General features: G+C 35.0%; 2 protein-coding genes across 3 annotated transcripts; both read left to right on the forward strand.

Moving 5' to 3' along the window:
* Nucleotides 1-4,283: 4,283 nt before the first annotated feature.
* On the forward strand, nucleotides 4,284-5,449 carry LOC108977169 (cuticle protein 38-like). 2 transcript variants are annotated; one of them, XR_001994014.1, is made up of 3 exons: nucleotides 4,284-4,354; nucleotides 4,643-5,118; nucleotides 5,158-5,449. XR_001994014.1 is itself a non-coding variant. In XM_018946744.1 (2 exons), the coding sequence occupies exons 1-2, from the start codon at nucleotides 4,343-4,345 to the stop codon at nucleotides 5,063-5,065; spliced, it is 435 nt and encodes a 144-aa protein (XP_018802289.1). In that variant the 5' UTR covers nucleotides 4,284-4,342; the 3' UTR covers nucleotides 5,066-5,449. The 2 variants fall into 2 exon arrangements, 1 of the variants encoding a protein (XP_018802289.1); XM_018946744.1 differs by having other exon boundaries at nucleotides 4,643-5,449.
* A 5,498-nt stretch (nucleotides 5,450-10,947) lies between these two features.
* On the forward strand, nucleotides 10,948-13,076 carry LOC108977167 (cuticle protein 38-like). The gene is made up of 2 exons (XM_018946741.1): nucleotides 10,948-11,042; nucleotides 12,437-13,076. The coding sequence occupies exons 1-2, from the start codon at nucleotides 11,031-11,033 to the stop codon at nucleotides 12,839-12,841; spliced, it is 417 nt and encodes a 138-aa protein (XP_018802286.1). The 5' UTR covers nucleotides 10,948-11,030; the 3' UTR covers nucleotides 12,842-13,076.
* The last annotated feature ends 2,222 nt before the right edge of the window (nucleotides 13,077-15,298 follow it).

The following is a 15,298-nucleotide window of genomic DNA, read 5'->3' on the forward strand; positions in this document are numbered from 1 at the left end:
TGAACTCCTTCTGGCATCGTAAACTGGTGTATGCATGGCTTATTGGCTTACCAGATTGACCTAACCTAATATTTTCTAGCTGATTTAATCGTTCCGTTTTAAGAAATATTTCTTTTACTACAATCAGAAACTTAGAAGAGCTTACTTAAGCATTAAGGCGAAACACTCAGTAGCAAAGCATTTCCTGAGAGCAACTGCATTCCCATTCAGTGCTTGATTTCATTAAATTCAAAATTTTTTTGCATCACATCCGCCTAGTCAATAAATAAATTGGAATTAATTTCAGCGAATGACAAATCTGAAATGTGTTCTAGTCTGCTCGTGAGCGTAATAGCAGTATGCGTCAGTATATTTGCAAAAATGTAAAGCATTGATCAGATTTATATGTAAAAGATAGCAAAACGTGTGTATTGAATGACTTCACCAAATTGTTGGGGTCAACATACTGACTCAGTTTTCCAAAGCGGCACAAAACATAATACAATATGCATAATGTAAATGCATGTATATATTGCGACAAAAAAGTGTCCGAAAATTGGAAATAAAACGCAAAACATTTAACTACTCATCAATATTACTTTGTCGCCTTCAAGCTAATCACCAACGGACTTATACTATACTCATATGTCAACGATTTTTCCAATCATCGAAATACTTTTCATAAGCATTTTTTGGGATGGCCTTCTGCTCCTTTAGCGAATTTTGTTTTTTCTGGTCGATGGATTGAAAACGAGTTCCAAGAATCAATAATTTCAGTTTGAATAACCCGAAATAAATCACACGGAGCCAAGTCTGGTTAATACAGTGGCTGTCGAAGGTATGTATTGCGCTTTTGGCTTTAAATTCGGTCGCAATCGTGACTCGCTGGTATCATCTTGTAAAATCCATGAATTGTTCAATTGTTCTTCGACAATTTCGACCGGTTGTGAAGAGTGTTTTGACTGTCTATCCTTTCGGAACAAATTCCTGGAAAATATATCACAAAAACCAATCTGTATCACCTTCATTTCTGAACAGCTTTGGCGTGGTTTATTTTTTTTTTTTTTTTTTTTTTTTTTTTTTTTTTTTTTTTTTTTTTTTTTTTTTTTTTTTTTTTTTTTTTTTTTTTTGGTTTCGGCACATGCGTTTCCTCTATTCCGTTGATTATTGACTTGTTTGCATGTCAAACTCGTAAAGACATGTCTCATCGGCAGTTATACTGCTCTTCATGAATCTAGATCGGAATTTCCATGATCCAGCATTTCCAAAGAGACCTGTTTATGGTACTCTTTTGGAAAAAAGTTCAGCTTTATCCGGACAAGTCGTGCAATAACGCGTTTCATATCAGAAATATCTACCGAAACCATTCAAACGAACTCGCGAGATATGTCAAGCTCGATTTTCAAGTAGCATATTCTTCACTTTTTTAATATTTTCATCAGCTGATGAGGTGGAAGATCAACGATCTCACGCCCGTCTTTGTGGTGTACTGCTGTAAACAAAGTGGTTGGCAGATTTCGCTCATATTTCGTATCGACGGGAATTTATCTGCAATTTTCGGGCGCTTTTTTGTCATAATGTATATTTATATATTCTTTGTTTTTTATTAAATCCTTAAGTTAAAAGCTTATGGCAAATAATTCTATCATATCAGTTCAAATAAAATCACATGCAAATTGCTAGATATCTAGAGAATTCTTATTGAGAAAATATAATTCTCAACACTATGTTTTCGGTTCGTTATAATTTATGACTTTATGAGACCACACCCCTAATTGTATTATAACCGTACATTTTTCAACTTTGCGACTGATAAATATGGGAGAGTACTAAAAACAGAAACAAGAAAAAATTTTAACACTTTGCACAGAAGCCTTCCTTCAACAATTGAAATTTTTCTAGAATAAAATAGCTTGAAAAGATGTTTATCTCATTTGATCAGTTTGAATGGCAGCCATATTATATAGTGTTTCGATCTGAACAATTTTACGGAGATGCTTTGGATAATATTCTACTCGTATGCCAAATTGTAAAGATACCTTTCTCAAATAAAAAAAGTTTTCAATACGAGGACTACAGTTTAATCAATCGTTTGTATGACAACTATATTACAGTTCTCTTGGAGACAAAAGGACGCATGTAATATGTTATTATTCCAAAAATTGAGGGACTGGTACGAGTATACAGACGAAATGGCTATGGTAAATCTTAGTTCGCCGGGCTGTCATTTATATATGATACCAAATATATTATACATGATTTAGTTACAAAAATTTTCAAATCCACATTTTAGCAAATTATAAAAATTTATTTACGTAATACCGCTCTTTCGCTATTTCCCTGTGGAAAACAATCTGTTGTTTGCACTTTCCACAGGTCCATTCACTTTACATGCGCTTACATTTCTATACAGATCCTAAGCGTAGTACCTGTGTTTCTTGAATGGGTACGGTTCAATCTATAATATTTCAGTTATATGTTATTCTTCTTCGTTTTACTCTTGGTGTTTCTTGATATTCACTCTTTTTCGGTTGTCACTACCTTTGGATTGTTTTTGACAATGATGTCATATGAATGATGTAGTTTTATAACTAATCAACTGAATGCATTTGAATATCCATATAAGGCGTTGCTGAAATGTTTTTCGTATATGAAAAAGTATGATAGAAAACCTTAAAAGTGCCTTTAAAGAACTTCCTTAGATGCTAATTATTTACCAAAAGAAAAAGAAAAAATGGAAAGTTTGGAAAATTTGGAAAATGTTTGTAAAAAGTTCGATCAGTTTTAGTACACTTGATGTATTCAAACTGTAAGTTGATACAAAGTAAGGAGGAAATACCGGCGGGTGAAAACAATTATTTCATGCTTTTGCAAATTGCAAAGGTATTGGTTATAGAATTACAGTTGCACATTTACCTAAGGTTGTTAAAATATTCTAATTTATTATAGCAAAATTGTTCTTCCAAATAAATTTCGCATGCAGAAATCGGAAAATTTGTTAATGAAGATTATAGAAATGTGAGAACTAGTTTCAACCAATCTTGAATTTTAAGATTTGTGTATAAAAAATGTGGGTTTTCTATATTTATTGGAATTTAAGATCGACGTGAAACTTATACATAATTCACATACTTCAACTGATAAAAAGTGTATGTTGCAAGCAGACTTAAACATTTTGATTGTTTGGTGTGATAGAAATGCTTTGCCATTGCACCTACTAATATAATAATAAAAAGCTATAAGATAGAGCAAGTAAACTTGTTGATTTGTGATTGACTATGAACCGTAACCTTTCTTTTATTATTCATATTGATACCATGGTTTTGAAAGCAAAAGGAATTAGTATATTACTAAGACTTTTTTCACAACTTTGGTTGGGCCTATATTGGAGTATGGTTCGCTTTTCGAGCCAGTTTAGGCCCTTACTGTTACTATTTTGTAGCTAAAGTTTTGAATTAACGAGCCAATCCGTTGCATTTTGTTATGACTATAATTCTCATTGTTGCACATTCGATTTGTCCGACTCCCTTTGCAAAATTTAAAAGAATCTGATATGATTATTGCGCCTCCCAGCGGCTGATATTTTTTTCAACAAAAAGTAATCCACTGGTAATTTTTACGTTCTTCGTTGAAAGTGATTATTTTTGGAAAATACTTTTGTACAGAATTTACAGATTCGTACTAACTTACTCGATTATGAATGCAAACATGCGTCGATAGTTAATCACCAAAAATATTATTAGATGTTTTTCGCAAACTAGCAAGCAAACTTCGTTGTCATTGTTTAAAACTAAGTCGTCTAAACCGCGATTAACGCAATTGTTCAACTATTAAAACCGCAATGAATGAAACCAATAAAATTACCATCACAAATGAAGCAGCGATTATATTCGCCACCAATCCGCTGCGCCGCCGACTGACCGACAGAGGGCATATGTGTATGTATCTCTCGAAATTATGTTGTTTATTGTTGTTGTATTAAATAAAAAAGCGCTTTAAGCGCATGCTTTCATGTTTTTGCAATCCCTCGCTCTCGTACTAAGCACGGGCATGTGAATCAGCTGACCAGTTTGATAGTCAGTGTGGTGTTTTTAAGCAAGCGTTTAAGATTTTATTTGATTGGCTGGACGCTCATCTCAGTTGCCTCTCCCGCTTTGCTTGTGACTTTACTTTTATTTACTTTTGTTTTTCATACGTCAATTTTTCTTTTGTGTCGCAGAATTTGGAGCAGCTTGGCTTAAGAATTTTTCTGATTTTCGCGTATAAATATCTGCTACAGTTGCTGATTGAAGGCATAACAAGATTTGCTGTTAACATTGGTCTAACATTCCAAAAACTCAAACAAATCTCAACTCAAAACAAAATGTTCAAACTGGTAAGCAGAGCAAGGATATTGAAGTATTTAATTGCTATTATTCCTCTCAAAAATCAGTGAATATTACAGTAATGTAATTAAAGAGAAATATGTGTGAATAGTGTTCAAGTGGTTCAATACTATATTTTTATTTGAAAACAATGTTAATAAAAAAATTAATAGATTTAGGAAAAACAGATTAGATTTAATGGAGAGCTTTAAGCTTGGTCGAAATGATTTAATTTTTTTTTTAAGCTTTTAGTTTTGATATTTTTATTCACTAAATTAATAATTTATAACAATTTCCAGGTCGTCACTCTATCAGCACTCTGCGCCGTCGCCTCCGCCGGCTACATTGGTGGCTACGGACTCGGCGGTCTTAGCGGACATGATGGTCTAGGCTATGGTTTGGGTTATAGCGGCTACAGTGGCATTGTTGCACCAGCATACCATTCACCCGCCATTGTGGCACCCGCACCAATTGTAAAGACTTACAGTGCACCCATCGTCGCCGCTCCAGTGGTGAAGACCATCGCGCCATTGGCCACATCATATGCCAACACCTACAAAGTGGCCACCAAGGCTATTCCAGTAGTACATGCCGCCCCTGCTCTGGTGCACGCTGCGCCAGCTGTTTATGCCGCACCCGCCTACCAAACTTCCTCCTCCTACCACGGTTCCTTGGGCGGTTACGGCTTGAACTATGGATATGGTCATGGTCTATTGCATTAAGTGTACAACAAAGGAGTGATATGGATTAAGGCGAACAAGGATATGAAAAAGGCAAATGAGCTTCCAGTCAAAATGCTATTGAAATTTGTTAAAGATGTAGGTTTAGTGATCGCTTAGTGATCGAAACGTCGTACATAATTATAGTTAAACATACCACGAAACCTTGTTATCTTACATAAAATCCTTGTCATCACGCACTAGTTTGGAGATAATTTTTCGAGTGTACGGGCTATTCAGAACATGAAAATAGCGGTGACATAAACAATTGATTATACGAGTGGGTGAGCTTATGGGCGATCAGAAAGTTTGACTAAGTGCCTGTTTTTGTGTTGTCGAATTTGAATCTAATTCTTTAAGTATTTTTTAATAAATTTATACAACGAATTCAAGTTTGTTTAATTTTCATCTTATATCCTTATTTGACCACACGTAATCCAGCCTTGGAATTTCAATAATTGTTTGCAAAATTAAATCATGTGTTTTACTCTTGAACCTAGAACTCGAATTGTCTCTGACTGCCCAACAATATTATAAGTGACCTACTACAAATGGATTTTATCCACACACTGAAACTCATATATGATTTTCAATATCATTATAGTTACGAGATCCTTGAATGGAATGGCTCCTTCCCCGTATTTTAGAAAAAAAGGACTTTGTAAAATTGATTAAACATCTCTTGTTCCCTTCAGATATAACATAATACACTTGTGCCGAGTTCTGGATATGGTCATTTTGCCCAATCCTCGAAGCAGTTTGCATTTTTTGATATGCTCTTGAGCTCTCTCGGCGATTTTTCTTTGGCCTGGCTCTCCTGAGCTTTTCCATTGGAAGGAATGAACTTTGCTTTCGATGTCATAACCATGATTTATCACCCGTTATAACCCTTTTAAGCTAAACTGGATCGCCGTTGACGTATTCAATAATTCCAGAGCGATGCTCATGCGACGGATTTTTTGGAACGAACTTCGCTGCCATACTCTTCATGCTCAAAATTCAATCCAAAATGTGGCACCTTTATTAATAGCGATTCGATGATTTTCCATAATAATTATTTCCCTTTCTCAACATTTTCGTCGGTCGTTGATGTTCTGGGACGTCCAAAAGGAGCATCGTGATTTGATCGCCATCTTCTTAACCTTCTCTGGAAGCCTTGTACCACTAGTAAAAATATTTTTAAATAAAAGTATACTCACCGTACGCCTCTTTCAACATCCCAAGTTTTTTTGATTCATTAATTTTATTTAAATCGTTGGAAAACATTTTGGGCTTGCGCCATTGTATCCGAAAGCTCTCCATACCATTAGAGATCCTCCCTGGAAATTTCCCGGATGCCGTGTATCTGGTGACCGTTGAATAACATTCTAATATTTCTTATAATATTTTCGGCCTTTTAAACCACTTTTGCAGACCTTGGTCTAAGCCTGTTAGCCCCAATATAGTGACCTATTTTCTGGTTGATGTTTTCTCTTCTTTCTTTAATAAATTTAGGCATTTGAATGAACTTCTGTATAACACATATATTTGTTTGTATGTATGTTTATGATCTCACCCATTTTTACTTTCTTCTCGGCAAGTGTAGTGGTCAGACTTTAGTACTTTGGATGGTAAATACTTTGAATATAAATACACGGTCAAAGGCCAAGCCTTTTCTACTGCGATTTCCTATACCAAATTATGGTTTTCTTTCATTATTTAGACGCTTATTACGCTCATTACGCTCATCTTTAGTACCAATTTTCATGAGGGTATCTCAATTTCTACTTAAGTTACTGCTCAGGTGGATGGATCAACAAAAGGATAGACCGTCACCCGGAATTCAAATCTTCTAGTCATTACTGATCATGTGTTCGCGTACGTTCTAAGTCTCTGCAGTGACATATTGCGAGAGTATAAAAAGCAGAGTATCAGTTGAACAATATTTGGATAGCTTATAGCATCAATTTTGTATCTCAACAAAGTGTATTTAGTTTGTTACCTCTAGAAGAAGCATATATAAATGATCAGCCTGATAAGCTGAGTGGATTTAGCGAAATTATCTATCAATTTTTAGATATCGTTCTGTCCTTTTGTGCACGTTTTTTGCTCTCCAAGAAATTGTTCATTTATCAGATCCGCCGATATCACACAACAGTAGCATATCTCTGCCGCCCAAACTGGCGGATCAAAGCCAAGTACTTATATGAACAACTTTTTACCATATTTGACAAAATATCTTCACGAAATTTGACATGAATTATTGCAAGGAAAGTACAATTTCCGAGCATAATGTTCAGATCAAATCGTAATAAGTAATGCATCTGTGATTTAACTTTTTTCTGGTTCAATAAATGTATCATTAATGTTGAAATGTATAAAATTATAAAACTTTCAAATCAAGGGCTTTTACTACATAATTACTTAATATTGAAAAATCGTAATATAACTTTCAACAATTAATTATTTAATTTTTTAAATGCTAACATTCTTCAGTTACAGTTTGAACCATTAGACCACTCAGTTAAATGAATTTACACTAATACACTTACTATGTATGTACTTATATAATTCGTACTCATATAACACACATGTATACTACTTGTAGTAACAAGCCAATATGGTTTAAAAAGCTTTGATTTGCATTTAATTGTTTTGTAATTAAATCAATTAGAGTACACGAAAACACTCTGTTATTCAATTATTGCAAATCACAAAATTTCAGATATTGGATACGCATATCGAAAAAAGAAATATCAAAGTTTTTTGTTCAAAAAACTGTATCAAAACTTTGCAACATTACAATTCCAATACGGTATTGCCAAAGATGAAGCAGTAGTGCATGCAGCAAGAAAACTATTTTTTCAAATACCTTGAGTCATGATTAACGACGAATTGTTTTCAGTTTTTAGTAAATGTGAGCACATATCAAAGGCGATTGTCTATTATGCAATTAGGAAATAATGATTATCAAACATTTCTTTAAAAGATTTCACGAAATGCCATTTACTTAGACTAAAGTTTCAAAATATTTAAAACCGTTGACAGATCACGACTCATAAGCTATTTTATATCACTGATTTCGACATCAAAATCGTCTTACAGATATTTTCTCAAGTTAAAATATCGAATCGAAAAAATTAAAGAATTTCATCTCCTCTACCACATATCAAAGGCAGGTTGGTCGACTCAATTTTATATGAGAAGTGTTATGGTTTCAGGGAGCCTTTATGCACAAAAAATTAGATGTAGGCACTTTTCTTGGTATCTAAGAGGCCTTCAATAATATGCCGCCGGAGACAGTGTCTAAACCCCCTGGAAAAGTTTGGGGTGGCATCGATCTTCAGGCATCTTATATATAGTCTTCTTAGCTACAGAACGGCAAGCGGAGTGGGGTTTTCAAAACATCCCCAAACGTTAATAAGGCTACCTGCAGAGTAGTGTACATTCCCCACTGCTGAAGATGTGGAGAAACGTAGTAAACGGATGGAAGCTGACGACGTTGTCTTATGGTTTAAGACAGTCTCTAAACGCAGTCTAAGACTTACCTAAAGAGTACCTCAGCATGGTATCCGGTTGGGCTTAAAAAACACTGAAATGTTGTTTTTAACTAGAAGGTATTAGATCACAAACGTGCCTCTCCCATCCTTTGAATATTCCCGTCATCAAACTGTAAGGGTAATCCATAGATAAAAAGCTTTCTTAAACCCCAAATATTTAGGAAGATACGGATGGGGGGAAGATGCGCAGTAGGAGTTTTCATGGATGGGTCGAAGCTTGAAAGGAAGGCTGTAGTAGCTCTCTGTCAATCTTACCTTCAACTACCGGACCACTCTTGTGCTTTTCAGGCAAAAATGGCCTTTATAAAGGTGGCAATAGACGTATTGTTACGAAGTGTAACCTTTTTTAGGGTGGTAAGCATTCACTCCAACAGCAGGGCAGCAAAGCTAGCTTAGAAATGTCTATTCTAAGTAGAAATAGCATCAAGCTACTTCATCATCAGACAGGTTTGGGTACCTGGTCACACAGCGGAATCGCTAGCAAAAGCAAAGCCGATGAGCCAGTCATAGGGGCACCCTCGCACCACTCACATCGGAATGGGACCGAGTTGGATATCTATTTATGCTTAGCGTTCTATCGCTGTGTGACTGTGAGACCCTTCTGACCTAGAATAGAACGTAAGTAATCTACTGATGAACAAAGTTCATCTTGCCTCAATCGTATGAATTCTTACTGGACGCTTTCCAATAAGCGTTCATGGGATAAAGCTCAAAATCTTGTCGGACACTAGTTGTCATAGTTGTTTGAAGTAGGATGAGATGGAAACATCCAGGCACTTTCTCTTCCAAAGTACAGCCTTTACCAGACTGAGGCTGAAATAAAATAGATTAGAGTAAAAAGATAGAGTAAAACTTGTATTAGCCATCTAAATAAATTTGTAAAATTTGTGATCGGCTCAAAGCGTCTTGTCGATCTGGAAGGGTCTTATTATTCAGTTTTTAGAGATTTTGGACCACTGCTGACCGGCGTTCTAAGCTATTTCTCTTAAGATGAACCTCCTCTTAATCTAGATTCTACAGTTCTACAGTAAGCTGCAATTTTTTATAGTTTTTTTGGTTTGTGAGCGTGGCAATGACCTAAATTTCCAACCTCATCTCTATCGAATAAACAAATGGTGGCACCTACATATCTACGAATGAGTTTTTGAAACTCCCTGTGGTGTATTTCTCGTTCTCTAGGGATGAATAATCATATAAAGTCAAAAGAAGCATCAAAATATGAGCTACAGCAAAAAAGGCAACAGCATAAAATTTTTTAATTTTGTTATTTCAGTAAAATTTAATTTATTACAAAAACTAATTATCTTAGAAATGAACGTTACAATGCCGTACTCTAAACGACTTTTCAAATAGATCATGAGAAAGCGTTACTAGGCCTCCATTAAATAGCGAAAAATTAAATTAATTAATAAAAACCTTGCAGAATAACAAACTTGACATCACATGACCAGAGGACATGCAACAATTGAAAAACTAAGCAAACAAAAACTCAATTTATGCTTAAATGTAACATGAGTTTCATTGCATAATTAATGCAATGAGGTTATCTAAGCAATAATGTGATCTGCTATAAAAAAATAAATAATGAAAATAATAATAAAGCATGCCAAAATAATAATTGTATATTATTTTATTTTAGAATGCGGTGAGGGGTATGCTCGAGGAAATACCTTCAAAGATTTCCGGTGCGAGAATGCAAAATAAATATATTATTACTCGTCTTTGGCCACCAAAAAAGGAATTTACTATCAAAATACCAGGCGCTTCAAAGTCAAATCATAAAAATCGCTAATATTAACTCAATTGTCCACCTATTAAAGTCACAATGAATGAAACCAATAAAATTACCATCACAAATGGAGCAGCGCTTATGATTGCCACCAGCGAACGTCAAAGACGCGCGAGCGACTGCGAACAAGCCATATTGGTTAGATGCCGGCAATCACGTTTATTGCGCACGCTGTTGAGCGTTTAGCTCAGAGCGCCTTGAGCGCATGCGCACGGTTCTATCCGGACTTTTAATATTTATTTTGCTTTTGGCTCTCATGTTTTTGCTACCCCTCGCTCTCGTGCCAAGCACGAGTATGTGCATCAGCTGACTCGTTTGAGCGTCAGTGTTTGTTGTTTACAGCGAGCCAGCGTGGTTTGTTTCAAGCATGCGCTTGATCTGCGCTTTGACGCTCAGCTGAGTCGCCGCTCGCACTTTGGTCGTCAGTTTGTCTTTACTGACTTTTGCTTTTAAATTTTTCTTTTGTGTCGCAGCATTTTCGTCAGCGCGCTTTAAGAATTTTTCTGATTTTCGCGTATAAATAACTGCCACAGTTGCTGTTTGAAGGCATAACAACATTTGCGGTTAACAATATCTAGTGGTAGTTGTACCTGAAAGTCTTACATTCTAAAATCGTAGAAAAAATTCAACTCAATACAAAATGTTCAAATTGGTAAGCAGCTGAAGGATATTCAAGGATGTGGAAGGAATTGTGATTTTTGATTTTGTGTGTGCTGGAAAAATATATATTTCTGAAGTTTTGTTTTAAAAAAAAAAGTGTGAAATTTTTTGTGATATATGGGCTTTGGACGGAGACGATTTTTTTTTTAATTTTTTCTTAAAAAAAAAAAAAAAAAAAAAAATACGTTATATCGAAAAATATACTATACTATATTCAGGATTATTTCATACATGCTTAAAAGCTACACAGTCAAAATGTTGACAAAAAAAAAAAATTCTGTTATAAAAGTTTCTCCAGTAGTTATTTCTGCCTTTTCCGTGGATAAAACCTAGATTCTAGTTAAACTAGAAGATATTCTTCGCAGTATAATAATCGAAAAAAAATTAAAAAATTAAATTTAAAATTAATATATCTAGAATATTGGTTCCTTTTGGCATACCAAAATGCAATTTTTCAGTATTTGTATGTAAATTTCATTACGATCAGATTTCCTCTTTACTGAGTGGATACTCTTTAAATGACTGTAACTCAAAAACTATTTGATATAATGATTCGAAATTTGTATATGTTATTTCTAAAGGCATAAACTATCGAAAAAAATATTTTAAACTCGGCCGTTATGACGCCATTTCCGGTGACCCCTCGAAAAGAAGATCCACCTGCATTGGAAAAATACCAGTTTTAGTTATATCCTTAACGTCGACGAAGGAAAAAGACTAAAATTTGGATTCTTGGTAAACATTTTTACAAGAAATTTTAAATTCCTGTGAAAATTTCGTGAAATTTTTTTCTCAAAAATTTGTAATAAAAAAAACCTTCGTCCTAGTCTTTAAATGGAGTTCCTCAAAGACCTATATAAAATTTGATAAAAGATCGATAGAGTAGTTTTTGAGAAATCTTTCCGGCCGACTTAAAAAACAAAGTTTCGGGAAAACTGCTTTTATAGATGGCACACTTAGCCTACCTATTATCTAATGCAAAAGTGCTTTAGGCTGTATCTCCCAAACTAATATTCGGATCAACTTGAAAATTTAGGTCAATGTTCTAGAGGTGTTATAAAATTTAATAAGACAGGAAAAAACTCGATTTTTTTGAAACCATTCGATTTAAAAGTTGTTAGACTATATTAATCGGATGCGTTTTGTTATAGATCAAAAATTTTAAGAAGAGCTCTTTAAAAGTTTAATTCAATTAAATAAATACATTACTATTAAAAGTTTAGTAAGTAAAATACAAAATTAAGTAAAGTAAAATCTTTAATAATATTATTTTTATATTCGATAACCTTTCCTGTATTTAAAAATACAAAATTAAAAAAAAACATTTTTCATAAAATTTTCATTTTCAAAAAAAAATACTTAAATTGTAACTTCAACAATTTTCAGATCGTTACTCTGTCTGCACTCTGCGCTGTTGCCTCCGCCGGCTACATTGGTGGCTACGGACTCGGCGGTCTTAGCGGTCATGGTGGTCTAGGCTATGGTTTGGGTTATAGCGGCTACAGTGGCATTGTTGCACCAGCATACCATTCATCCGCCATTGTGGCACCCGCACCAATTGTAAAGACTTACAGTGCACCCATCGTCGCCGCTCCAGTGGTGAAGACCATCGCGCCATTGGCCACATCATATGCCAACACCTACAAAGTGGCCACCAAGGCTATTCCCGTAGTGCATGCCGCCCCTGCTCTGGTGCACGCTGCACCAGCTGTTTATGCCGCACCCGCCTACCACGGTTCCTTGGGTGGTTATGGGCTGAACTATGGTTATGGTCATGGTTTGTTGCATTAAGGAGTGAATTTGAACAAAAAATAGAGAAATGATCATGTGGACAAGGATATGACAGCGGCTAATGACTAATTCAACGTTAATAAAACATAAAACTGATGGTAGCACAAGTAGTTGTGCGGTGCGTGCTGTTGAGCTTTGTAATGTGAGAAAACATTTTCTGATATTGATTTTGCCAGAAGCGCAAATTCTTTGAGAGAGACTGGAGTGAGTAAATAATGCAGACTATTCATAAAAATAAGAACAGCGACCACTAAATTGGTGGCCACTTTTGCAGTGAGTGAGCAGAGCTGAGTAGAAACTACTTAACTGCCAACAACCGACGAGTATTCTTTTCCGCAGAGGTTTTGTTTGTTTGTTTCGTGTGTTTAATTTGGTGTCTAATTTTTAAGTATTTTTGTAATAAATTGTTGATATGAAATCGAAAAATTGTTTAATTACCCAATTTGACTAAACCAAACTGCCTTTCAATGAAATCGGGGAAGCGCATTGCAACTAACAGCAAATCATTTCGCATTCAAGCATAGTTCCGTTTCTACAACAACATTTAAAGCAAGTAAATGGAAAGACGGTCTCAAACAAAAGACTGCTGCAACGAACCTCAAACTCCACGCTACGCGCCACTTAAAACCACATTACTCGGTCCAATAATTCATTGCTATGCGTAGGAAAGTCCATCGGTTTCACCGCCAATAAATTATACGAACCGAAGAATTGCATAATCGGCAGTTGCAGCACTGCTTTAATAATGCGTACTTTCAGCTCTTTCAAAAATCAAATCAAATGTTAACGGTCTATATGCCGTTTATTAAGCAGCTAATTTATTGGCCAGCTGTGCCCCCAATTGTGGCATTTAGCGCTGCTTTAATCAGCATTTGATTCTTGCACCCACACTGCCTACTTATCAATGCAACAACGACAAGTCGCAATTTATGAGCATAAATATGTTTGTTTTTGTTGTTATATTGTTGCGCAATGTCTGCCGCATGTCTGCATTGCACCGTTGCATATCATCAACTCGCAATCGCTGCCACAAAACAATGCCAACATTCATGCAACAAAAGCACATGCATTCAACATATTGTGGGTGCTGGCGGCGCATGCTGATTTGCCAAAGAAAAACATTTTTTCATCTGTCACAACTGCAATTTACATAAAGCAACGACCTTGATTCGCACAATTAGCTCAAGAGACAAGATGTTTTTTATTGCTGCCGGTTGTATGCGGCTAATCGGCGAAGTAGATTGTTTAAATTTTCTTAGATAAAAGAGACAATAAAAGTCGTGCTTCGGCGATTTCTTGCCTTTGCACTTTTACTTTTTAAAACAGTTAGTTGGTGACGGCGAACTGATCGCTTGTTTTCAAGAACTACTATTGTTTGTGGGCTGTCACGAAATCCAAGTAAGAAAATTTTTTAATCCGTCTTTGTATTTTCAATGAAAAATTGTTTTCTTCTGTTGAAAAGTGTAAAAATATATTATATATAAAATATATATAACATATAAAATTACGTCACGTTATTTGTTCGCGATGGACTGCTAAACTATTGCACCAATTTTAGTAAAATTTAGCACACCGTGTCTAGTTTGAAGCAACTTAGGAGACAGGATAGTCAAAATAATTCATAACTCAGAAATACAATGAAAGCTGCATTAAGTAATCACTCTATTAAACGGACATCTCCATTTACATATTGATCGGTCCCACAATTTGTTGATATTTATTAAGTACAATCTATTAAGCGGTCAAATCTTATAACTGGACCAAAATACTGTTTCGTCAGTATCTGGTTATGGGAGACTGTATGTATATATTTCTAAAACATATATATTTATATTTCTAAACATACGCATGTATTCACAATCCTCAAAAAATATAATACAGTTGAACTTCTATAACTCGAAGTTCTCCATAACTCGAATTTTTAATTAGCAATAGAGTCAAATTGCTTAAAAATATCCTGCCATAACTTGAGGCTTTTTTGTGGACTATGATGATGCGTGTTAGGAATGTTCAACTGTAATCTTAAGGGCCGTTTCCTCAATGTCTTTTTACATATAATAGATTGGTCTGTTGAGTTTTGTTAAACTTAACCAAGATGTCTCTTCCGGTAAAGAACGTTATTTGTATGAACATATTCAAAATTAAACTTCAAGTACAATCGCCGGTACTTATACCATCAAAAATTGTCAAATGAAATTTTCACTGTCTTGAATAGTATATAGTATATGAATAGTAGTTTAAAATGTATGCGACAGCAAAGCGTAGCCGGATCCACTAGTATATATATAATATGCGGTTATAACACAGCTTTATTTTTATACCCAGAACAGGATATATTCAGTTTAAAACGATGTTTGTAGCACCCAAGTGAACCATAGGAACTTTTATAGGGTAAAGTATATATGTATGTAAGTAAATGATAAGCGTGACGAGCTGAGCCGATCTAGATATATTCGT

Source organism: Bactrocera latifrons, unplaced genomic scaffold (assembly GCF_001853355.1).
Source record: "Bactrocera latifrons isolate USDA-ARS-PBARC rearing strain unplaced genomic scaffold, ASM185335v1 scaffold_85, whole genome shotgun sequence".
Taxonomy (NCBI): Eukaryota; Metazoa; Arthropoda; class Insecta; order Diptera; family Tephritidae; genus Bactrocera; species Bactrocera latifrons.